The sequence below is a fragment of the Amia ocellicauda genome, chromosome 14, assembly GCF_036373705.1.
Source record: "Amia ocellicauda isolate fAmiCal2 chromosome 14, fAmiCal2.hap1, whole genome shotgun sequence".
In the NCBI taxonomy this organism is placed as follows: domain Eukaryota; kingdom Metazoa; phylum Chordata; class Actinopteri; order Amiiformes; family Amiidae; genus Amia; species Amia ocellicauda.
Genome location: NC_089863.1, coordinates 20800817 through 20826443, shown reverse-complemented (window position 1 = coordinate 20826443; position 25627 = coordinate 20800817). Strand labels below are relative to the sequence as shown.

The 25627-nt window shown below is 42.8% G+C and overlaps 2 protein-coding genes and 1 long non-coding RNA gene across 3 annotated transcripts; 1 reads left to right on the top strand and 2 right to left on the bottom strand.

Moving 5' to 3' along the window:
• Window positions 1-3286: 3286 nt before the first annotated feature.
• Window positions 3287-7298, top strand: tbx6 (T-box transcription factor 6). Its single transcript, XM_066721103.1, has 8 exons — window positions 3287-3413; window positions 4436-4694; window positions 4800-5067; window positions 5307-5453; window positions 5626-5696; window positions 5808-5878; window positions 6301-6553; window positions 6776-7298. The coding sequence occupies exons 1-8, from the start codon at window positions 3287-3289 to the stop codon at window positions 7296-7298; spliced, it is 1719 nt and encodes a 572-aa protein (XP_066577200.1).
• Window positions 7299-9121: 1823 nt separating this feature from the next.
• On the bottom strand, window positions 9122-19429 carry prodh2 (proline dehydrogenase 2). The gene is made up of 11 exons (XM_066721873.1): window positions 19345-19429; window positions 18347-18887; window positions 16644-16837; window positions 16314-16440; window positions 15998-16075; window positions 15606-15686; window positions 14675-14821; window positions 11811-11977; window positions 10832-10942; window positions 10607-10695; window positions 9122-9815 (listed from the first exon to the last, which is right to left on the bottom strand). The coding sequence occupies exons 2-11, from the start codon at window positions 18590-18592 to the stop codon at window positions 9646-9648; spliced, it is 1410 nt and encodes a 469-aa protein (XP_066577970.1). The 5' UTR covers window positions 18593-18887; window positions 19345-19429; the 3' UTR covers window positions 9122-9645.
• LOC136767978 (uncharacterized) lies at window positions 12936-14169 on the bottom strand. The gene is made up of 2 exons (XR_010821925.1): window positions 13778-14169; window positions 12936-13595 (listed from the first exon to the last, which is right to left on the bottom strand). It is a non-coding gene; the product is annotated as an uncharacterized LOC136767978 (long non-coding RNA).
• Window positions 19430-25627: the final 6198 nt, after the last annotated feature.

Below are 25627 nucleotides of genomic sequence, written 5' to 3'. Positions count from 1 at the left end.
CATAAATGGGATGAACTGATGAAAGCAGTCCGCACGGAACGGGAGAGGGCCTGCATGAAAGAATGGGTAAATATCCCTTCTTTCTCCTCATATTGCTTATTTTTCTGTCTCTTCTGCTCTGCCCCCACCCTCTCTCCTCCTCTCTCTGTGGCAGTCCGAGGGGGGTCTCACCTCTCCTTCCTCTCTCTGTTTCTCCCCACTAACTCTCACATTTGCTTCCTTTCATCTCTCCCCCAAATGGGCCGTGTTTACTCCCAGCAACTACAACAACAAGAACCACAACACAGGGAGCTGCCCGTGCCCTGGGATGACTGTCTTTCTGTACCGAATAAGTGAACATATTGTTTCCGCCTTTCCACCAACTTCACTGTAATCTGTGGGGGATATTTTTGTACTGATACCTTATGTGAGTGAATGTTAGTTTTTGTAGAACTCAAATATAAACACAATATGCACCAATTTGAAAGATTGAAAGAGTTACAGTTCATATAAAGAAATCAGTCAATTGAAATTAATTAATTAGGCTCTAATCTATGGATTTCAAGTCTTGGGTTTTGAGGGAGCGTGTGATTGTCATACTGACTGCAGGAATGTGCACCAGAGCTGCAGTCGGGTCAAGACCCTGGTGAGGACGACAAGCCGCAGATGAGCTTCCCTAAGACACTTTCTGACAGTTTGTGCAGAAAGTTTCCATTGTTTCATCAGGTGTCTGGAGTCAGACGATTCCGCAGATGTAGAAGCCGGACGTGGAGTCCTGGGCTGACGTGGTGACACGTGGTCTGCAGTTGTGAGGCCGGTTGGACGTCCTGCCAAATTCTCTTAAGCAAAGTTGGAGGCGACTTATGGTAGAGAAATGAACATCAATTCTCTGGCAACGGCTCTGGTGGACAGTCCTGTATTCAGCAGCCAATTGCGCACTCCTTCAGAACCTGAGACATCTGTGACATTGCGTTGTGTGACGAAACTGCACATTTTAGAGTGGCTTTTATTGTCCCCAGCTTCTTGATATGCCACACCTGCATCTACACCTGTCGTTGCATTTATATTTTTGTTCAGTATAAGTAGGATGCATTGAAGTGTCTGCTAATATTTTCGTTTTCTCTGCTGTCCCATTGCTATTATCATATATTATAATGTGGTACCATGCCTCCACACAGTGAAGTGGGTCTCTCCTGCTTTTCCAGGAGTGGGAGGGATAGAGAGAGAGAGACAGTCTCATGTACAAATGAACTTACTTTTCTTATGGAACCCAAAGAGGCTGTGAGATAAAACGCATGAACCCCAAATTGATACCTAATAAGTGTTTGCCAATTTGCATGTCCGTGAGAAGCATTATATATCTTTTTGGCTGTTTTATGGGCTGCCTACAATCACACAGAGAGTCTATGTTTTTCTGTCTTTCTAAATACTACTTATGTATTTCTATGCATCTATCTATCTGTCTAACTATCATTTCACAAGGATCTTTTAACAATCTGGTCTGTTCAATGTTATGGCCAAAGCACAGGTGTGTGTCCAATGTCTTTGAATACATTTTTTTCTGGGATGGTATTCACTAGTTAAAGTGTGTTATTGTTGCCCATGTAGGATGGGGCAGGGCAAGGTTTGGTGGATCTTGATAGCAGAAAAGCAACGTTTAGACGGTTAGGGTTCAGACTGTTCTGGCTGTTGTAGGAGCCTCCGATTTATAACCAAGTGTTAACCTGTGCTTGAATCGGACACATTGCATAAGATATTAATTTCAATTTCGAGTGTTAAAAGTGTCTCAGCTGTTGCGCTTAGATATATACGAGTTTGGAAAAGGTATGGCTATGTTTGAGAGGGTTGGGGAGTGGTGTTTGGGACGGTGACAGTATTAGGGTAATTGTAAGGGTTTGCGGTTTGTCCGTTTGTTTTTAAATGAGGTACTTTGAATGTGTTTTGAGAAAAGTCAGTATTCACACGAACGAGAGTGTGATAGTACGGTGTGTGAAATTGTATGGAAAATGATTGACATAAAGGGGATTTTAAAACCTAACCCTAAATGTATCTTATCGGCATATCTCTATAAATATCTCTGCATATTTCAGCTTTTCAAATGAACCCCTTTCGGTCATTCTTTCCTCATGGCTCGGGTCAGCATTAATTTTCTGTATAGTCCGGTCAGTCAATCTTAGGGCCCACCTCCGTTCCCTCTCCCTCTCCCTCTCCCCCTCTCCCTGTTTATACAGGACAAACTGCAGCCATTGTCACCTCCACACCTGCGCAGCATAGAGAGAAAGAGAGAGAGGGAGAGGGAGGAGAGAGGCTCAATTACACCTCATTAAACTGGCCCCAATGACCCCCTACAGCACACGGGACGTAAGAAAGGGAGGAGGAATGGGGATAGAGACAGGCTTGCAGATATATTTAGTGTTGTAATGTGTACATAGATTAAATATTTGTGTTTGATAGGTATATAGGTTAATATATATATATAGTAGATGGACAGATAGGTAGAGAAAGCAATAACATCCTATTAAACCCCATTTGAACAACTGGCTTCTGTCTCGATATGTTTTGTTATATAGTTTATTGCTACTTATGCAAAAGTTTTCCTCTCTCTCTTTTCTTTTCTTTCTCTCTCTCTCTCTCTCTCTCTCTCTCTCTCTCTCTGTCTCTCTCTCACATTCTCTCTCAGTATCTCTGTATATGTATTCATTAGAGCATGTCAGGCCCAGTCAATGAGATCTCTCCCTATCTACCTATTTGTTTATCAATGTGAATATGTGTGTTCATTGAAAGGGAAGAAAGAGGAAAAGGGGGTGTGTGTAGTGCATAAGAAGGCAATGGATATAAAAAAGTGAGAGGGAGAGGTTGGGGGAGAGAGGTGGTGTGAGAATTGGGGGCCATTTGGCTGAAGTGTGAAAGAGTCTCAGTCACCTACATAAGAGAGAGGGAGTGCATAGCACACAGACACAATCGCTGAGACACCAAGGGAACGACACGGGGACATTTAATCTGTCAGACGGAGACTGGGGAGCAAGGAAAAAAAGAAAGGGAGAGATAAAAGAAGGAGTTTGTGAGACAAATAGAGGGATATATTGTGGGAAAGGATAGACGAGAAAGGGAATGGGGCAGTAGAGAACGGAGAACAAGAAATAAAAGTCATTCTGAAGTGCAGTCATTCTCAGAGTGTCAGGGAGATAAACAAACAGAAGAGAAGATAGCTATATAGAGAAAGATAGATAGATAGATAGATAGATAGATTAGAAGTAACCTTGTTTGTCAGGGAGACAGATAAGGAGAGGGACAGACAGTCTCAGTAATGCTGGGTGCCGAGGTGTACCCTGGCCTGGGTGGGACCCTCTCTCTCAGGACGTCTGCTCTGGGGCCCCTGGGGACGATGCTGGGGCCGGAGCCCCTTCGACTGACTGACTGCTGCTACCACAGGGGTGAGTCACAGCCACGGCTGTAGAGCTAGTAGAGAAAGAAAGATAGAAACAATGTGAAAGTGTGACTGCACAACTAGTGAGGTATATGTCTATCTGCCTGTCTATTGTATTTAGCACGATGGGTCGAATGGCCTCCTCGTTTGTAAACTTTCTATTCAGCATGACTAGTTCTTTCTCTCTCTCTATAGTATATACATGTATATGTATAGAATATATGTATAGTTTAAAGTATTCACACCATTCATTTGAGAAAATATTGGGTAATGTGTGTTCATTGATATTTTAAGAGTTTGTTAAATATTGATTCAATCTAAAGAATACAAGCTGAACTATGTGGACCGTGTGTGTCGTATTAAACAGAAGTCCCTGACACAAAATTGTGGCTTACCAAGAATTATTGTTAAAACTACTTTGTGTTTACTACTCTTTTAATAAGCGATACTATAGCAAAAATGTATTAATACACAGCAGTGAACTATAGATGCAGTCATATATATATATATATATATATATATATATATATATAATATGGTGAGCATAGTTTCAGTACAGTCACATGTTTGTGCTACTCTTTGTTTTACAGTTGTCACTGTTTAATAACCCAGAAATACAAATAAACAAATACGTTTTTTTTTTTTTTTTATAGTAGCCTACATAAAGGCCATTTCTTAAGCAAGATATAAGAGTCAATAAGAGAAATGCATTACGGATTTATTTCTGTGTGTGTGACTTTTTATACAAACACTTTTATACTAAAGGCTGAAATGGGTCAATCATTTTTGGATTTTGTTCACATTTCTTGACATTCAGTTCAGGACAGTGAAGCTTAAATTAGACTTTTCTTATTCTTAAAATGTGATCCCCTCTCTATAAGCACTTGGCACTGGGGGGACAGGACACCCCCCAGGTTGGGTATTGAACAAGAACGTGTGTGTCTCCTCACTCAGGGGAACACAGTCTGGCAGTGTTATATTTTAACATCATCATTATAACTGTCTCTCTTAAAATCTCCCAACCCACAGATCTGGATGCCCCCATCCCACGGTACGACCCCATGCTCCCACCTCAGTGTGATGCGAGTATTAAAATTCCACCCCCAAGGATGATGCCCCCGCCCCCTGCCTCGTTGTCCCTAAACCTGGGTGGCCCACTGACCACACCCTCCCTGGGGCCAGCGGTGGAGAGCGGGCGGGGCTGTGTGAAGTTGGAGCTGGAGAACAGGGAGATGTGGAAGCAGTTTAGCACCGTGGGCACGGAGATGATCATCACGAAGACGGGCAGGTAACCATGCACTGTAGACGCACTGTACACCCATCCCATATATTATACACACTGCAAAACCACTAGCAAGTCAGTATTAACTCGCTTCCTCCCCCTCTCTCTTAGGAGGATGTTTCCTCAGTGCCGGGTGCGAGTGTCGGGACTGGACAGCACGGCGCGGTACCTGCTGCTGATGGAGGTGGTGCCGGTGGATGGCTCACGTTACCGCTGGCAGGGGGGGAGCTGGGAGGCAGTGGGCAAGGCTGAACCGCGTCTTCCAGACCGCGTCTATATCCACCCCGACTCCCCGGCCAGTGGAGCCCACTGGATGGGCCGCACTGTGTCCTTTCACCGCGTCAAACTCACCAACAACACGCTGGACTCACAGGGACATGTAAGTAGTGACTCCCCAGCGTAATGTGTGTGTATTGTGTGTCCATCTGTCTGTCTTTGATGTCAGTCTTACTCTATTATCTCCATCTCTCTCTTTTAGTGCAGTGTTAGTGTACCAACTTATACACACAATCAAATTGTTTGTCTATAATAAACCTCTTCCTCCCTCTCTTTCCATGCACTGTAAATATCCTGAAGTGTCCAGTGAAGTAATCTATGCATCCTCCCTCTCTCTGTCAGATTATCCTGCACTCACTCCATCGGTACCAGCCCAGGTTCCATGTGGTTCAGGCCAGTGACGTGTTCAGCCCTCGCTGGGGCGGCCGCGCTTCTTTCTCCTTCCCCGACACCTCCTTCATCACAGTGACTGCCTACCAAAACCCACAGGTCAGTCTGAGACGCTGGACTCACAAACATTGGACTTATACACACATTGACACAATGAACTTGCAGTTTTGACGCACATAGTGTGTTGTGCCGTGTTGGAGTCGTGGTATGATTGTATGATTGTTATGAGTGCAGTGTTAAGGCCATATTAATGCTGTGTTGTCTCTGTCAGATCACCCAGCTGAAGATCCAGTCCAACCCATTTGCCAAGGGCTTCCGAGAGAACGGCATGAACAGCAAAAGGTGAGTCCCACCGCAACCCTGCAGTCTGGAAATACGTATGTACGTGCTTTATCATTTATCTGCCGGGTTTGTTTCCCCACTCACTCCGTCTCTCTCCCATCGTCATCTCAGAGAACGAGAAGCGAGGCTAAAGAGAAAGATCACCTGCAAACCAATCCAGGAGCTGGACACCCTCCACCCAGGTGAGAAGACCCAGACAGACCAGAGCAGTATAATACCGTGTATTGTAGTTTAATCCACTACCATCCCGTCTGCTGCACTTCATAGATCAATCAAGTCAGATCTAGTTTCGCCCAATCCGGTCTAGTCCGGTCTATTCCAGTTTATTCCGGTCTAGTCCAGTCTATTGCAGTTTATTCCAGTCTATAGTCTACTGCAGTCCAGTGCAGTTCATCCTAGCTCGTAACTTATAGTAAAGTACTCATAGTAAAGGTATTTCAGTCCAGTTTATTATCCAGTATAGCATAGTTGTGTCTTTTACCAGTTAAGGCTCCCATCCTTATGTTGTCTGCCTGTACACTGTCTTACTGCAGTGTCTGACTGATCAGTAAGCCATTCTTCTTCTATATTCACCCCTGTCTTTCTCTTGCTCCCTCCGTGTCAGGTCCCTGTGACTCCACTGAACTTCTGGCAGAGACAGACCTGCAGGACTTGGGCCTCCCCGGCCTGACAGACCCCAACCCGGCCTGCACCTTCAGCCCGGACCCCTCCAGCTTCCCCCAGCCACCCCTGACAGGAGAGCCCCTTGATCTGTTGAGCTCTGGGCCGGACCCAGCCTATCTGTCACCACAGGTCTCTGAGATTACAGGAGCTGTGCAGGGCATCGACACCAACCCCGACCGAACACTAATGAATGAGTAAGGCTGATATTTAAGGATTATATGACATAAATGTATAATAATACGTATCTATTTATAAAATGTAAATATTATAATAATAAAACTATTTATTTCTCCCTCTCTCCAACCCTCACCTTTCTCCAACTTCTTTCTCCCTTATTTTTTCTCTACCCTTCTCTCCCCTGCATATAACTTTCGGCCTGTCTCTCTCTCTCTCTCTCGCTCTCTCTCTCTCTCTAGCTCCTCCCACACTCACTCAGACCACACCCTCCTCCCTCACTACAGCCCCCCTACCCACTATCCCTCCCTGCCCTGTCCCCCAGCTGAGGTAGAGGGGTTTCCCCAGTTTTGCACCACCCCCCAGGCCCCCCAAGCCCCCCAGCCCAACCTCCTGCCCCCTCAGATCCCTCAGCTGCCACAAGCTCCCTCCTCTGCTCCTCACAGTGCCCCCTATCCATCAGGAGGACCAATACACCCACTGCAGGCCTCCCTCATTCAGAGCCAAGAGTCCCCGTTCCCTACCACCTCCCCTTCCCCTCTCTCGGCTTCTTCGTCCTCGTATTACTATTCCTCTCCCTCTCCCTCCCTCTCCCAGCCCCACCTCTACCCCCCTGCCCGCTATCCTGACGCCTTTCCCAGCTACCCCTTACGCTGCTGGCAGGACCCCCGCACCAACTTCGGATTTCCGTACATGCACCTTTGCGCCCAGCCCCACGCCTCGGGGTCCTACATGGAGGTGGGTCCAGGCCGAGGCATGTTTTGAAACGAGGTCAAAGTGTGACGGTGCAAAGGTTCTGGACCTCAGGACAGAAGTCACTGCAAAATGACAAAACTCTCAGGTGGACAGTTATGTATGGATCAGTCTACAGATCAGTCCAATCAATCTACTTATTTATATGATCGATTAGCTTTAGGTTCCTGAAGGAATGCACTGATGGTGTTTAGCCCAGGACTGGAACACCAGTCTCTGCTTAAAGTCATGCATCTGATCAATTATTCTCACTGTATATAGATGATCAGGATGTCCTTTATCCCCCTGCACGACCAGTATTTTTTAAATGATGAGGCATTACCTTCAAAAACACTGGGGGGCTTGAAATGTAGTTGTCCTATTCAAATTGCTGTGTGGTGAAAATGATATACTGTGGAGAGATTTAATTCAGTCCGCATACAAGCTGGACCGTGTGTACAACGGTAAATACACACCAGAACTCAGCACGCATGATGTAGTTAGACCACTGTGTATTCTATGCATTTTATCTGCTGGGCTAGTGGTGACTGCATGAGCTTGTATAGATGGTTAACCATGTTTGATCAAAAGTTTCTATGCTGTTTTAGATTTTGGTGAACTATTGTTGTTTATTTTATTTTATTTTTTACCAAAACTATACCCACCCCTAAAGCTTGACTAAATGTGCACAGTCTTTTAACTTTAAACATCACTTTCTTGGGTTTCTACCTGTTGTCATTTTCCAAAATAAATGGCAGTTTATTTTTTTTTACCGCTTCACCGCGTGGTTTTGTGTGTTATATTGTCTGCTTTGATGTTCAAGTCATTTATTTCACATTTAGATGGTGTTATTGCATTTAAAAAACACTCAAGATGGGCAGAGAGAGAAGCTGAATGACTAACAGGGAGATACATAGAGGGAGAGACATAGACAGGCAGAAAAAGGGACAGCCCTGCCCCACTAGATATTGAAAGGGGCTCAATAGGCAGGCAGACAGACACACAAAGAAGCAAAACGACAGAAACATAGAGGACTGGCAGTATTATATAAGAGTCAATACGCAAGCAGACAGACAGACCAACACATAGGCAGTCAGACGGGGATAAAGTCTAGAGCAAAAACAGACTGCATAAATAATAGCTTAACTATTATTAACTAGGTTTCCTGTCTGTATACCTGTTCATCTGTCTATCTATTAATCCATCTAACTTTATCTCTGACATCTATTTATCTGTTCATAATCTATCTGGGAACCTTTATTCTTAAAAAACACAGTAACAGTGGAATGTCATTTGTTGTCAGCGTGGTGTGAAGAGAGACATTCCTGGGTTTAAACAGCAGGTCAGGGGGCAGGGTCGAGGCTCTGTATTTCATTAGTGACTGGGTGTTAATTGGCTGTCACCTCTACCCCCCATTTGGCTGCCTTCAGAAGTTAAATAAGCACAACCTTCACAGAAACCAGGATTTATTGCTCTCTTTTCTTTCTTTCGATTGAAATTCATGAATTAGAAATATAAAGGTGATGGAGATATGAGTAGACATCAGGTTGCATGGAGCGGGAGTCGTGCTGAGTATGTTGCTTATAGCCGAGAAGTTATGTTTTCTTAAATGGTTTAAAAGCTATTTTCAAAACAAAACTTTCTTGTCGTTTTTTGTTTATTTCTTTCATTCATATTCATATATGCGTGAAATGGTTGTAAACTTTCATGTATACAGAAGTCTAGTAAGAAACGTGTGTCAAGGTGAGGTTGATGAAAATGGATATAATAATGTAGACAAGCAACTTATTTGATTGATTAAAATAGGATTCTGACTGACCGATTGTATACAGCTTAAAATCAGCCTTTTAAATGCAGATGGTTTAAACTTTTATTTTCCTCACATTCAAATATATTTGCATTTATTTAAATATAGTACATGATCATGTATTTTACAGGAGTCTGAGGTGATGTATCCTTACAGAGAACAAAATTAAACAGAAAACATACAGCAGAATAATGATTAAATGTCTGCCCATAAGAATCAGGACTGTACTATGTCTTAAAACCTTCAAGCGCCTCCTTAAGACACACATGTATAGCTTATAGTATTGTACTTGAATTTGATTTATTGTAATGTGTGAAATCATTTTAAATAATGTTTTTAGACTTCTTGTGTATAATGTTATACAATTTGTTAGAGTTTGAATGATGTAAGTTGCTTTGGATAAAGATGTCTGCTGGATTACCTAATAACAATATGAATTCCTTCTAACTCTGCGTCCCTCCTCCCTCTTCACCTCCCCTCCTTCCTACTCCCTCCATCTCCCATATCCTCATCTCCCATTCCTCCTTCCCTTTCTCTCCTTGCATCTCCCGTCCCCTCAAACCTCCCTCTCCTTCATCTCCTCCTCAGCAGTCTCCTCCACAGCTCCTTTCTTAGGAGATCTCTCTCCTTGCGGATGCCCTGCAGGACGGTGCGGTTCTCCTGCGCTCGCCGCACCAGGTAGGGCACGGTGTCGTCCACAGAGCCGTACGGCACGGACTTGTACACCCAGAAACCCTTCTGGCCTGAGACAGACATAGAGGAGGGGCAGGTTAATGCCAGATATATATACAGGTGACAAATTAAAGGAAAAAACAGAATAAATGAGTGGAGGAACATAACAAATGCAGATACCTCCAAACAGGTGTACTGCATGATAGAATTAAGCAATTAACATCCCATCATGCTCTGTGGCATGTGTACAAATGCTGAGCAGCCCAGTTGACCTCGATTTTGGATCAAGATGGCAAGAGGAAAGGATCTCAGCGACTTTGAAAGAGGGGTCATTATTGGGGCACGAATGGCAGGAGCTTCAGTCACACAGACGCTCAACTGGCTCGTGTTCTGGACAAGTGGGCGAGTGCATGTGTGGGACACCAAGAGAACGGGACAGGCCTGACTGCTGGACCCCTACAGTGAGGTGGTCCAGAGGCTCTGTTATGCTGTGGAGGGCATTTTGCTGGCATGGTTTGGGTCCACTTGTCCCCTTAGAGGGAAGGGTCACTGCAAATCATTACAAAGTCATTCTGAGTGATCACCTTTATCCTATGGTGACGCTCTACGCTCTCCACCACCATCATCAAAACCCCAAATGAGGGAATATCTTTTGGAAGAATGGTGTTCATCCCTCCAGTAGAGTCCAGAGACTCGTAGAATCTGTGCCAAGAGCATTGAAGCTGTTCTGGGCCTCGTGGTGCCCAACACCTCACTGACACACTTTGTTTGTTTTTCCTTTAATTTGTCACCCGTCTGTATATAGTGCCATGCAAAAGTGTTCAGACTTTTTTCAAACTTAATATTCCTTTCGGTGTCATACCTAATGTCAGTGAGACGTGATCACACATCCCCAGCAGCTGTCCGAAACACACCGAGCCCGAATCTTTTGGGATGCCCAGCTCCTTCATTCTGATCGAGGGTTGGAGAGATAGAGAGATTAATATAGATGCTAATACAGAGTTCCTAACAGAGAGAGATTAATACACACCTAGTATATAGGCACTATATGTTATGGGTTGTGTAAGTGTGTTCTAAGCAATCTTGCCTGGCAATGGTGTGTTTGACAGACTTCTCGTTGTGGGAAGCCACAATGATGTTGTACCGCTGAGGATGCTGGGAGATCAGGTGCAGCATGGTGTCCAGAGACTGGGTGTAACTGCAAGAAAATGAAATAAAAAATACACAAAATTTCACTGAACAGCTTTAAAAAATTACTAAATAATGCCTTACACAACACAAACACCAATACGCCACACACAAACAACACAGCGTTACACTACACATGAACACATGAACACAATATTGCACAATACACTAACACAGCGCAAAATGTATCAGCGCTCATAGTGTATGAGTTTGTTACAATGACATCATCTGACTCTGAACTTGCTAGGTTGTTCAAGCCCCCGGTGTCAGGGTGAAAATACATTAAAACATTACACAACACAACAGTACAACACACAAGACATTAACAGAACAGTATTACGGCACGCATTGACACACCACTAAACTAAATATTTAATTTAATTGAGTTTGCAGGCTTGGATTAGTTGATTAAATCAGTGTTGATTGTTGGCAGCTGCAGACAATAAATGCATATTGGGTAGGAAACATGTTAAAAATGCCATTATATAACATAGTCCATTTAGGATGTAGCCGTGTGTTAATTAAAGAAATGTACAGATTGTTTTGCAAATATGTGAATTATTTGGTATTTCTGTTAACTGTTTTGATTATTGTAATATTACTGGTAAATGTATGATTGCAAATGAGAGAAACTAAATGCAAAATAAACAACAGACATGCTTCTAAAATGCCATAAATCATATAATAAAATAGTTTCCTTCTTAAATAATTGCCACCTCAATTAAGCACTGCGGCTGCACAAAAAAAAAGTAAAATATAGACCACAAACAATTAAATATTATAATTTATATATACTGTATATACATATAATTCCAGCATACTGACACAAAAATATAAAGCAGGAAGGAAGACACACTGACAAATAGTCATACTGTCACCTTTCGTTGGTGTCCTCCCACGATTGGTGAATGGGGTCAGTCTGGCCTTCCTGCTTGGCCAGTTTCCTCTCCTTGTCCATGTAGGCCCCCCGGACCAGCTTCACTCCAAAACAGAAGGATTCACGGACAGACAGACTGATATCCTGACACAGGAGTGAGTGAGAGTCCTGCAGCGAGATAAAAAGAGACAGAGCGAGAGTTAATACAGCCTCCTGTCCTGAGGAGGTCCCCTGCCCTCTGAGTGATGCCTTCGCAGCACGTTTGGGTCCAATTCAGCTGGGTGAGTATGATCTCAGCATAGCGAGTGTCTGCTGGTTGTTTGGGAGAAAGCAGAGTTTAACATTTGCAGAGTTTTGATGTGGTATCTGGAGAGGTCCTGACCCTGAAACTTGCCCTATGACAGTAATTTCACAGTATTTACAGGAGCTGTTGAATGTTAGCAGGTCTCCATCCATGCTCTGAGTCTATCTGGCAGCCATTCCCATTCGTCATGTCCGCATGTTGAGCTGTCAGGTTCCTGCTCCTAACACAGTTGATCCCAGTTGAGCTCGGGCCCAGTGGTGGCCCTTGCTCCTGTGTATGTTGTTCATTCAGTGGAGTCTCAGGGCCCTGTACCAGCTCCCTGCTCGTGAACTTTATGGCCACCAGCAGAACCTGGGCATTGGTAGCCCTGGCTCCTCATCTTGTGTCTTACTTCAGTTGAGTTCTGGGCCCCTTTGTGGGTCCCAGATCATCATTTAAGTAGTCTCCAGTTGAGCTTGGGCCCTGTGCTGGCCCCTGTTCCGGGCTATTATATTTCTTATAATATCTTTCCTTTCAGTTGAGTCTCAGGGCCCCTCTGGGAATTATTTTTCAGGTAACCAGAGTTATTTCACTACATCTAAGGACTGTATATATTGCCTCTGTATTGAACTACAGAAACACAAAGTCTCATAGACTAAAAGGCTTCGATTAACACTTGCACAAATGATCAGATACATACATAGACACCTGGACACCTGGTAGGCAGGGTTCTAAATTAACTTTTTTGATCACCAGCCAATGTGGCTGGTAACTTTTCAAAGAATTTCCACTAGTCACATTTTTTTCCAGTGAAAATAAAGAGAAATTATGAGTGCCACTGAATGCATTTGATCATTTTATTAACATTGTTGGCATGAAAAACACAACAAAATATACACAAAAAGTGCAAACATTTCATTTCAAGTTTGGGATATATCTATCATTTAAATCACATGTCTTCAGAGCTCTTCTTCTTCTTCAGAGGTGCCATCAGAATCTGAGCCACCCTCTGTTCCTTTTGTTCCATGTTTGCGCACAAAGTCAGGCCTGTGTGTGCAAACTGTCAGCATGCCAGATGTCAATGGCTTTGGTTGGATCAAAGTCTTTGATGTCAGAAACTACACCATTGTTTACTCCTGTCATTACAGATGCTCCATCTGTGGTGATTGCCACTAGCTTGTTCTTCCAATCAGTGCTGACACCACTTTCCATTATACTGCACACTGTTTCAGCTATATTTGTAGCATCTGGCATTGAGACAGCTTTTACCCGACAAAATCAACTTTGACCTTCCCCTCACTGGCACTGCTGACGTAGACCATTTCTTCTTCCATCACTGCACTGTCAAGGGATCCATCTGACATGACCGAGATGAACTTGCCATCTGATAATCTTGCCCTCATCTTTCTTCTCTCATCCTCTGCTATGTAGTGTATGAACTCTTTTGCCTGGTAGTCATTTGTGTATGTCTCTCCTATCTTCAAGACTTTCTTCCTGTCCACCCTGAAATAAATTTTTGTGTAAATGAAGCCACTGTTAGCGGCTACAACATAGTACATTTCAGTGAGATTTTTTTTTTTTTAAACCCCCAAACGTAAAGTTTCATCTGTTTCTATGGAAGCACCCTGAATCGTATTAAATGCACTGTTTCTAAAACATGTAAATAGTAACGTTAATTCACTTACTCACACATTCATGCGAAGTCGGTGAAAGGCCTGCCCTTTTTTCCGATGGCGTGGGCATTTCGAAAAAGTAGCTGCATCTTCTCCAACTCAGACGTCTTCAATAAAGCGAGGCTTCTCCCAGCAAGGCTCTCTTCAATGCGACCTGTCTTGGCAGTTTTAATGCTAAGGCTCTCCTGATGACTTCGGGAACTCTCATGGTCCTTTACTGCCTCGAATTTAAAATTATTAGTTCCCACCACGAAATTGTTCGTTTTGTTTGTTTCTTTCGCGTAGATGCAGCAATCCTGACAAAACATGACGACATTTTCATGATCAAACACAAGCCATTCACGACCCGTCAGCCATTTGGCATTACATTTTCTTTTCTTCGTTTCTCTGTCTTCATCCCCTGGCTCGTTTCTCTTCTCGCCCCCTGTCCCAACCACCGCCGCATTTAGTTTAATCTTAACTTTTTACTTTACTTTACTAGCTAACTCCCTGCTCTTTCAGTCTATGCTGCTGCTCCGGCTCCGTTCGCTCTTATTCTTCCTCGTGTTTTCTGGTGGACGCTCCGTTCGTTTCCATGGTTTCTCGTGCTGGTTTCACTGCAAACTGCGCGCAGCCAAGGGGCGTATGAAACGTCATCACGTAGCATTACAGCACAGTGTTCATGGGAAATGTAGGAAGTACTGCCAGGAGGATAAATGACCGAGAACAGAGAATTTTGTATCATGCATGTAATGCCTCATGCATCACCGGCCAAACTGGCTAGTAAGTTTTTATTAACACCCGCCAAAATGAATTTTAACCCGCATTTGGCGGGTTGGCGGGTGTTAATTTAGAACCCTGCTGGTAGGCCGACATAAGTTAATACAGATACACAAAAAGACAATCGGATGGAGACAGACAGTCGCTGACCTTCAAGTAACACTGGTAGGTGTTCCAAATCCAGGGCTCCGACTGGTTGAACTTCTTCATCATTGCCATTGTGACGAGGGTGAGGGCGGGGTTGATGTAGGTGTATTCGGCGTCAACCAGAACCCGGACCCTGAGAGAGCGGGCGCACTGCCCCAACACACACACTGTCAACACTGACAACACCAGCGCACGGGGTTTTCACACTCCTGCTATATGCCACGCTATAGTTCCCTTTATGTGCCTGGAAAAAATTAGGGGTGTTGCTCTTCTTTTATTATTAGTAGTAGTAGTAGTTGTAGTAGTTAATTGGTAGATGCTTTAATTCAAGACAATACACAGGTTTACAAAGCTACACAAAATACCAAAATAACACTATATTCACCACTGTATACAATGCATTACAGGGATAAGTCTACAAATACTGATACTGTTACTGATACTGTGATGTTTACAATAGGGTGCCACTGCAGCCACTCCATAGACATGTCATTATCAAGAGTAATGATACAATTAACATATTAAGCTCTGACTAATTGGAAAAAGAAAACCTAGATGTGATGTTTGGCTGTACAATGCATGTTTAAAGGAAGGCTGTTCCTGAAGACATAAAAAAGCTGCTGAAATTGTAAACAAATAAAGTGAATAAACCATGACATGCTCTTGTCAAGTGGTTTATATAGATTTTTTGAATATAGGTTTGTTTATTTTCCTCACAACAATTTTATGAATCAAAATAACACATACAATTATTTGCTTTTTGAATAGTATACAAATAGTACTACAATTCAACATTAGAGCAAGTCCATTTTAGAAACTTTGAAGTGACAGTAACAGCAGTAGTAGCATTATATGCAGGCATTCATATACATTCATTTTGGGGTGCTATTTACGTCTGTATTATTATTATTATTATTATTATTATTATTATTACCTCTCCCACTTTGCTCAGGCGCTCCAGGCCACACCGGAAATGTTGTGTCTCACTCTCAGTCAGTCCAGGAAAATTGACTTCCTGGAGACCAAACATGAAAAAACAAGAGAGAGAGAGAGGATGGGTCAACATAGACATATTAACTTAATTGACTCTTGAATTCAATTAGCTGCTAACAATCAAAGCCTCTCCTTTTTAAGCTCTTATTTGGTAATACGTCCTTGGGGGCTGGGGGAGGTGGCAAATTAGTGTTTGGTGGTAGTTCTTATTTAACTTTACATACTATCTATATCATATCTTAACTTGTATTGTATCTGTACCTATTTATGCTAATATGTCTCCAATAGTCCTGCCAATAAGGAACCTTTGAAATTGAGAAAGAAAGGCTGTACCTGTCCCTCCATCACGCTGACCAGGGCATTGAGATTGAACTGTTCCTCTGAGAGAGAGAGGAGAGAGGACACCTTCCTCTAAGAGAGAGAGAGAGAGAGAGATCAGAGAGAAGTGAAGAAAGAGAGGAGTGAATCTGTCTACATATCTCTAACTAACCGTGTTTCTCTGTGACTGTGTTTTAGTCTTTTTGTGTTTTTCAGTCACTTCCTATCTGCCTTTCAGTCATTCTGTTAATTTATCAGTCACTCGGTTTCTGTCTGTCCGTTATCATGTCTGTGTGTCTGTCTGTCTGTCTGGGACTCCCTCACTTCTTACACACAGTTCAGCACTCAGCAGGGCAGTCACTTTCAGCTGCATCATGGGATGGGTAGTCCAGGCATTGCTGTGGGACATGCGCACACACTCCAGCATGGCCACCAGGTTATCATCGTAGCGCTGCTCTCTGGAAACACACAGAGAGGGACAGAGAGAGAGAGAGAGAGAGAGAGAGGGAGAGAGAGGGAGAGAGAGAGATAGAGAGAGACAGACAATGACTATGCTATTGAGATTGTAATGGTAAGAGTAAGAAAACTTGTTAACGTGTCCGTCACTGTGTCCAACAGAAATTGAATTCTCTTATTCAATATGGAACGATGTCTGTCCTACCCTGGCTTGCTCTCTCCCAGGTCCTCCTCGATGGGCACAGCCAGCATCGGCCGCAGGCCCAGCGCACTCATCTTCTCCATAGCGGCGCGGATCTCCTCCTCCGTTTCCCCTGCCACAAACTGGGCGTACACTGTGGCCCTCATGAGCCGAGAGAAGAGACGGGCGCCCAGGAGGGAGCGAGAGAGCGACAGCAGCTACCCGGCGAGGAGGAGGAGAGAGGGAGGCGGGTTAAGACACATATTCTGATGAACGCAGAGACACAGAGTGAGACAGAGAGAGACTTTTAAGAGGAAGTTTAAGACACACATACTGAGGGAAAGACTGGACACTACAGTACAGTGGGTTAGAGAAGAAAAATGATGAATGCATACAGACACCCTGACAGAGCAGAATCTAAAGAAATTAATATAAGATGGAGAAAAGGGAATCAATGCACACATTGTTAATGACTTATTGGATGTTACAGTACATTTACTCGGCACAGACATGGGGGGTTGATTTGCACACTATAGTGCATTAACACACAGAGAGTGAATAAATAGGAGGCGAGAGAGGAAACAGTGAGTGGAGGCTTAAGTCGCTCTGGACAAGAGCATCTGCTAAGAAACAAATAATAAAAATAATAATAATATTAAAGATACACTCACTGATTGGACACTATCATTAGGGGGTTGATTTGATCTCGGCGTGTATTTTAATTGTTATCCTGCAGGTGTCACTGTTGCCATTAAGGGTAAACTAATCTTTAAAACTATTATAATTTGGAAATCAACATCTCTATCAGTCTATCTTTCTGTCTTTATTATTATTATTATTATTATTATTATTATTATTATTATTATTATTATTATTATTATTATTTATTTCTTAGCAGATGCCCTTGTCCAGGGTGACTTACAAAATATAAGCACCATACAAAGTGCAAAAATACAGGGCAATTTGAGGCATAATACATTTTACAAATTCCATTTACACAAGTGTATACGAGATATACAGTAAACAATATAAGTCTTGCATCCTAGATAGTAAAGCTGATGAGTGCAGACAAGATGTTGAGTCCCAGTCAAGGGCCGAGGGAAAGGGAGCATAGGGGCATCACAATAACAATACAAGTACCAGTAAAAATAGAAGCTGTGATTAATTAAAAAATGAGAAATAATGCATATAAGGAAATGGACTATGGACTACATCAAAAAACATTTCATTAAACAGACACATGCAACACTATCCACATGTTAGACTCAGTTCCAGGGACTGGTGCTGACTATAAAGCTGAAAAATTATTGTACAATTATTTTCCAGTTTAGCATGAGAGAGAGTGTGTGTGGTGACTCCACTTTCCAGGACAGGACCTGAACTTAATTTCTCTGAACTAATCTGATGATATGAACTAATTATGCCAATTTCACCAAACACTGAGCACCTGCCCATTTTCATGCTCAGTATTTCATTATCCCATTGAATAATACTACCGACACAATCCCCAAACCTACATGCTGGGCATTTAAAACGTAAATAATGGGTTGCATTTTTATTTGTGTAAACGTGCTGCCCAATTGTATGTGTGCTGTAGCTTTGGAAATGCGTCTTCTGCTTGACAATGCCAGTACAATGTTTAAAGTCTAAAAGAAGAGTGAAACGTGTCCCAGGGAGAGAGCAGTGTCATTGTATGCAGCCCAGCGGAGTTTGCCTGGCTCTCTCACCGTGCTGCTGTGGTTGACGAGGGGGGGGATGGAGCATGCTCTGAATACGCCAAGGGCACGCAGCAGCTCCCCCAGACTCTTGACTTCGAAAGCTCCGGCCTCGTCGAAGCTCAGGGTCTCGGGGGTTCGCTGGAGGGGCTGCGGGGTCACTGTCGTGCCGCCGCTCAGGGTTCTGGGAGCCGCCGTTCTCAGGAGCCGGAGGGACAGGAGGTCACGCAGCCGGGAGCGAGACCAGAACACAGACATGGCTGCACTGTCTGTTTGACTGGACTGTACAAATATGTTATATTGTGCCTGAGCTGGACTGTAATGTACTATTTAATATGATGACTCTTCTGCACTGTTTGGCACTGTTTTTTTCTGTTGTGATGTGCTATACTGTACTGTACGGCACAGTAATGTATTGGATGATATTCGGTTCTGTGGTGTATTGTGGATTGCTGTGCATTACAGTAGTATATCGTTTGGTTATTCTCTCAGGTTTCACAACATTGATGTTCAAAAGGTTAGTCTGTCTGGTCTTTAGCGTGCCATAAAATCCCTGCAAAATAAAACAATAATATCAACTTACTGATGCTACTTTTACCACAAAAAACAACAATAAGTCTGTAGACGCACACATAATATATATTTGCATGGTCTATTTGATGTGGATATCTTGATGAAAGAATAGCAAACAGACAGATTGCCTGGACAAGGGCGTCTGCTAAGAAATAAATAATAATAATAATAATAATAATAATAATAATAAAGACAGAAAGATAGACTGATAGAGGAGACATTAAAAACAGAGACATAAAAAGAGAGACAGAAATGGAGACAAATAGGCAGAATTGACAGAAGGGTAAACCCACTAACAGAGAGACAGACAGGGAGAAAGAGAGAAACCTACAAAGTATACATAGACAGAGAGCACACAATGATTAGACTGGTGTACGTGTAGGTGAAAGAGACTGTTTCAGACGTGTGGCAGTGCAGAGCTGGACCTAGTCCCTTACCTTGTCTCACACGTAGTCCATTCGGATTCAGAGGGAGAAATTGTGGTGTATCTGAGAGTGTGCTTGCAGGCATAGCCGTGAGAGGGGGGTGGGAGGTGTTTTTGGGCTTTCTGAGTTAATAAGTGACCATCTGAACTTGACCTATGAATCAATGTGTAATACAAACTGATTGACAAACTGGATGACTCCACTGGCAGCAACTATTTTGAATTACAAAGTTGTCAATAAAAGGTCCCCACTTTGACCTGAGTGCTGAAAATGTGCCCCTCTACAAATACATCATAATAGGTACAGTTAGTTACTCATCCGTCTTTTTGAATTTTACAAGAACAAGAATATAGAAATAAGTATGCCGTAACACCTTTCCTAGTTTTTGATAGATTTCCTGGGACTGTTGCTTAAAAAAGATGTTATATTTTCCAGGATATGAAATGTCACATTTGTTGTCGTCTGTCTAATACTAAGGTCAGTATCCCTCTAAACATGACGTGTACACTTGTTTTTCTGCCCTTTTAATGAAATGTGAACTATTCTGCAACCTATGAGGTCTTGTGTGCCAATAAATGAGTGAAAACACACCTTATTAATCACACAAATCTCAATTCTTGCATTTTATTGGTTATAGCTCCTGCGGAAACCATCAATTAACTGCGCAAGACATCATATTCACTTTGACTAATGTTACTTGTTCACTTTTGAAGATTAATTTATACAAGCTGTTCATTTTTAAAGTTTTGTTAATAACTTTATGGTCCTCATCGAAAAGTAATTAATGATGTCAATAACTGTTTGAGTTCCCAGAAAGCTTCATTATCATATCTTCAGGCATGCTCCACAGCTAATTATAGTAATTTCTCCTGGCTGAAATACCTTGTATTCATTAAGTACATATTGTGACACAGAAGGGGCATGGGACGAATTTGTCCGGGCATTGTGGGTGAAAGCCTCTTTCTTTCGCAGACGTTGTTCCAGGTTCACTGTCCTGGAGGGGGTCTGCCATACAGTCCAATGTTCAACAAGCCGGGTAGTCAGTGGTCAGAGGTTTCAGCTGTAGTCGCTGACTTGTTTGTATAGCTCTAAACTCTCCAAGATGCCCTCTCTGCGTTTCCCTTCCTGGACTTTGCATTCTGGTGGCAGGGGCCATTTTACATGCAGTCCCTGTCATTCCCTGCAGGTGTGTGTTCCTGTCAAAGCTGTCAGGTAAAAGGTCATAAGGTTAGGCTACATTTATTTGTTTTAGGGAAAGAGATCAGCGAAAGCAGGATCAGGAAAGCAAAGAGGGAAATAGAAAGAAACAGCTCTTGGAGCTAAAGCTAATGCAAAGAGCTTTTTTCAATATTACAACAACAAGCGGTCAATAAAGGAGGAAGTGAAACAGATAAAGGACAAAAATGGAAGCATCTTGGAAAACAAACAAGATGTCGCAAATATTCTAAATGAGTATTTCACAGAGGTTTTTACAAAAGAAAAAACAGATGACATGCCACAGGTTGACAATCAGTCCAGTCAAACCCTAAGAGAGATCAGGATAAATGAGGAGGAGGTACTAAAGGGACAAGCAGAATTAAAAACAAACAAATCACCTGGGCCAGATGGGATATTTCCAACAGTACTTAAAGAAAAGAGGGAAATTATTTATAGGCCGCTAACTCAATTATTCCAAATGACACTTAGAACAGGGGATGTGCCAACTGACTGGAAGACAGCAAATGTCATACCAATCCACAAGAAAGGGGACAAAACTGAGCCAGGAAATTACAGACCAATCAGTCTCACCTGCATCACCTGTAAAATGTTGGAAAAAAATATTAGACAGAAAATAGAGGAGCATCTTAATGAAAACCATATTCTCGGAGATAGTCAACATGGGTTTAGACGAGGCAGATCATGTCTTACTAATTTATTAGAATTTTCTGAACATGCAACTGCAGCTGTAGATCACGTGAAAGCATATGATATGATATACTTAGATTTCCAAAAAGCTTTTGATAAGGTTCCAGACCAAAGACTGATCCTCAAATTGGAAGCTGTAGGCATTATGGGTAATGTAAGTAGATGCATTATGAACTGGTTGATGTATAGCACTCCAGCTCATCCAGAACTCTGCAGCTCGTCTGGTGTCTCTCTGTCCCGATTCACACACTTTACTCCACTGCTCCGCTCCCTCCACTGACTCCCGATAGCGGCACGCATTCAGTTCAAGACACTGACCCTCACCTACCGCTGTCTCGAACTCAGCAGATACAATCTCGGCAGCACAGGCTATTCAAAGGGACTTTGAGGCAAACACAATGCTAGGGTATATTGTCAAAAGTGTAGAATTGAGAACAAGGGCAGTGATGTTCAGACTGTACAATGCACTAGTTAGAGCTCATCTGGATACTGTGGACAGTTCTGGTCTCCACACTTCAAGAAAGATATCGCTGCTCTAGAGGCAGTTCAGAGGAGAGCAACCAGACTTATTCCAGGTCTGAAGGGAATGTCCTACTGAGAGACTGAGGAACTGAACCTTTTCACCCTGGAACAGAGGAGACTACGTGGGGACTTGATCCAAGTCTTCAAAATCATGAAAGGCATCGACCACATCAAACCAGAGGAGCTTTTCCCTTACAAGCTGTAGCCAAATATGTGTGTTTTTACATTTTCTCAGTTTATTAAAAATCAAATTCCTGAAAATGTTTGCACCACAGTCAAAACAGTTCACTCCCACAGACTCCTTGCTGAAAAAAGTTTACACACACTTATTTCAATGTAATGCAATGTTTACATGTCTTTTACATGTTTCCTTATTGCTAACCATATGTACTAGCCAAGACTTCAGGTTAAGAACATAAGAAAGTTTACAATCGAGAGGAGGCCATTCGCCCCATCGTGCTCATTTGGTGTCCATTAATATCTAAGTGATCCAAGGATCCTATCCAGTCTATTTTTAAATGTTCCCAAATTTTCAGCTTCAACCACATCGCTGGGGAGTTTGTTCAGATTGTGACGACTCTCTGTGTGAAGAAGTGTCTCCTGTTTTCTGTCTTGAATGCCTTGAAGCCCAATTTCCATTTGTGTCCCCGGGTGCGTGTGTCCCGGCTGATAAGGGAAGAGGCAGGGAGGCTTAGCTGAGTCATCACAGTGTCCCTACAGATAGGCTGTTGTTTGTAACTGAGATGCATTTATGGTCACTTATGGTCCTTCTTTTAACAAGGATGGTTGCACTTCTGACAGGAGCAGGTTTGTCAGATCTGCTCACAATGTTCAGAGTCAGTGATTTATTCCAGGGACCTTTACACAACTCAGTTTAATATTTGATAGTAAGAATGGCTGACCTAAGATTTTTGTATTACTAACAAGGAACTCAGTTTGTTAACAATTCACAAAATCACAAAAATAACCCTAAATAAGCAAAACTGTAAAGATCTTTCCTTCCTTCCCTACCCTTCCTTTAAACTAAAACATCAATTTCTCCACATTCATCTCAATATATTCTTTGTGTTTGTTTGATTTTGTCAGTTTGATTATGTTGTTCTCCATATAAAAAGATGTCAAAATACACTGTAGGACAGAGGTGACAGTGAGAAATAACATCCCACAGTGAAAAAAACATACAAACACATAGGAGAAAATGAAACTGACAAACTAACAGTGTGATAAAGAAACCTTCAGGGAAAGAAAGACAAAATGCAATATAGAGAATGTGTTCGTGTAATATTAATGTACAGTTCAGTCCAGTCCCTGTGTTAACTATCCCTCTCTCTCTCACACACACACAGAGAGAGAGAGAGAGAGAGAGAGAGAGAGAGAGAGAGAGAGAGAGAGAGATAATAAGGGGAATGGGGCAGGTGCTCTAAAGAGGCCATTTCCCAAGATATCACTAGGTGGGAAACAAGACACATGCTTTGTGAAAGAATGATAAAAGACCAAAAATATGGAGCAAAAATCAGACAAGACAGGGGAGAGAAGTGTGGAGCGCCATTACGAGTGAGAGGAGGATTTGTTCAAGGGGATCAAAGAGTGGCAGTTTGATAACTGGTCGAAGTGTATCCTAACCAGTGTATTGAGCATTTATGAGCTGAGTTACACTGAGCCGTTATTATAAAAATATATTTCCATGGCTAGACAATAGAGGACTACTCAACCCACACAACGCATAATCACGTCTTTGCATTACATGATGTACAGTGAGGGAAAAAAGTATTTGATCCCCTGCTGATTTTGTACGTTTGCCCACTGACAAAGAAATGATCAGTCTATAATTTTAATGGCAGGTGTATTTTAACAGTGAGAGACAGAATAACAACAAAAAAATCAAGAAAAACACATTTAAAAAAAGTTATGTTTATTTGCATGTTAATGAGCGAAATAAGTATTTGACCCCTTCGACTTAGTACTTGGTGGCAAAACCCTTGTTGGCAATCACAGAGGTCAGACGTTTCTTGTAGTTGGACACCAGGTTTGCACACATCTCAGGAGGGATTTTGTCCCACTCCTCTTTGCAGATCCTCTCCAAGTCATTAAGGTTTCGAGGCTGAAGTTTGGCAACTCGAACCTTCAGTTCCCTCCACAGATTTTCTATGGGATTAAGGTCTGGAGACTGGCTAGGCCACTCCAGGACCTTAATGTGCTTCTTCTTGAGCCACTCCTTTGTTGCCTTGGCTGTGTGTTTTGGGTCATTGTCATGCTGGAATACCCATCCACGACCCATTTTCAATGCCCTGGCTGAGGGAAGGAGGTTCTCACCCAAGATTTGACGGTACATGGCCCCGTCCATCGTCCCTTTGATGCGGTGCAGTTGTCCTGTCCCCTTAGCAGAAAAACACCCCCAAAGCATAATGTTTCCACCTCCATGTTTGACGGTGGGGATGGTGTTCTTGGGGTCATTCCTCCTCCTCCAAACACGGCGAGTTGAGTTGATGCCAAAGAGCTCGATTTTGATCTCATCTGACCACAACACTTTCACCCAGTTCTCCTCTGAATCATTCAGATGTTCATTGGCAAACTTCAGACGGGCCTGTACATGTGCTTTCTTGAGCAGGGGGGCCTTGTGGGCGCTGCAGGATTTCAGTCCTTCACGGCGTAGTGTGTAACCAATTGTTTTCTTGGTGACTATGGTCCCAGCTGCCTTGAGATCATTAACAATATCCTCCCGTGTAGTTCTGGGCTGATTCCTTACCGTTCTCATGATCACTGAAACTCCATGAGGTGAGATCTTGCATGGAGCCCCAGACCGAGGGAGACTGACAGTTATTTTGTGTTTCTTCCATTTGCGAATAATCGCACCAACTGTTGTCACCTTCTCATCAAGCTGCTTGGCGATGCTCTTGTAGCCCATTCCTGCCTTGTGTAGGTCTACAATCATATCCCTGACATCCTTGGACAGCTCTTTGGTCTTGGCCATGGTGGAGAGTTTGGAATCTGATTGATTGATTGCTTCTGTGGACAGGTGTCTTTTATACAGGTAACGACCTGAGATTAGGAGCGCTCCCTTTAAGAGAGTGCTCCTAATCTCAGCTCGTTACCTGTATAAAAGACACCTGGGAGCCAGAAATCTTGCTGATTGATAGGGGATCAAATACTTATTTCCCTCATTAACATGCAAATCAATTTATAACTTTTTTGAAATGCATTTTTCTGGATTTTTTTGTTGTTATTCTGTCTCTCACTGTTAAAATACACCTACCATTACAATTATAGACTGATCATTTCTTTGTCAGTGGGCAAATGTACAAAATCAGCAGGGGATCAAATACTTTTTTCCCTCACTGTAGATCAAGGTGAGGAAGGCAGTTGTCAGTGGATGGACGAGCTGGACCAGTGAGGGGGGATGCTGGAACTTTTGCACAAGAAGGTGAGGAATGGAATGGCTGGAATGCTGTCCAGAATTCTGGAGACATTCAAATGAGTCGTTACCACCACAGGGGGACGTGCGATCAGCCCGAGGTCATCTAGAGTCACCGAGCCACCGGGGGCTGGACCGCAACAGGTGCAAGGGACAGGCCCTGAGTTTTGTGTACACTTGCTTGTTTTAAGACTTTCATTTCAGTCCTTATTAACTGCCTTTAAAGAACAAGCATCTCATTTCCTTTTTTTTTTTTTCTTTCTTGCGTGACAGTAGGATTAGATTAGACAGTGATGGAATAAAAAAACAAATCTAATTATACTATCAACTTTTGTCATCTGAAAGTGTAAACCCCACTATGGCAGCTGTCTAAACCCTAAAGGAGGACTCTTTCCAAGTTCCACGATGTGACATTTCATCACATACCCAATAGCCAAACAGACAAGAAAGGAACAA

Excerpts from the sequence above, each read along its gene's own strand:
- tbx6 (XM_066721103.1), top strand. The coding sequence starts at position 3,287 with ATGCTGGGTGCCGAGGTGTACCCTGGCCTGGGTGGGACCCTCTCTCTC. Across the intron at positions 4,695-4,799 it reads ATCATCACGAAGACGGGCAG|GAGGATGTTTCCTCAGTGCC; the intron begins GTAACCATGCAC and ends CCTCTCTCTTAG. Across the intron at positions 5,454-5,625 it reads CTGCCTACCAAAACCCACAG|ATCACCCAGCTGAAGATCCA; the intron begins GTCAGTCTGAGA and ends TGTCTCTGTCAG.
- prodh2 (XM_066721873.1), bottom strand. The coding sequence starts at position 18,592 with ATGTCTGTGTTCTGGTCTCGCTCCCGGCTGCGTGACCTCCTGTCCCTC. Across the intron at positions 10,696-10,831 it reads GTCAAACACACCATTGCCAG|AATGAAGGAGCTGGGCATCC; the intron begins GCAAGATTGCTT and ends ACCCTCGATCAG. Across the intron at positions 9,816-10,606 it reads TCACGTCTCACTGACATTAG|GCCAGAAGGGTTTCTGGGTG; the intron begins GTATGACACCGA and ends TGTCTGTCTCAG.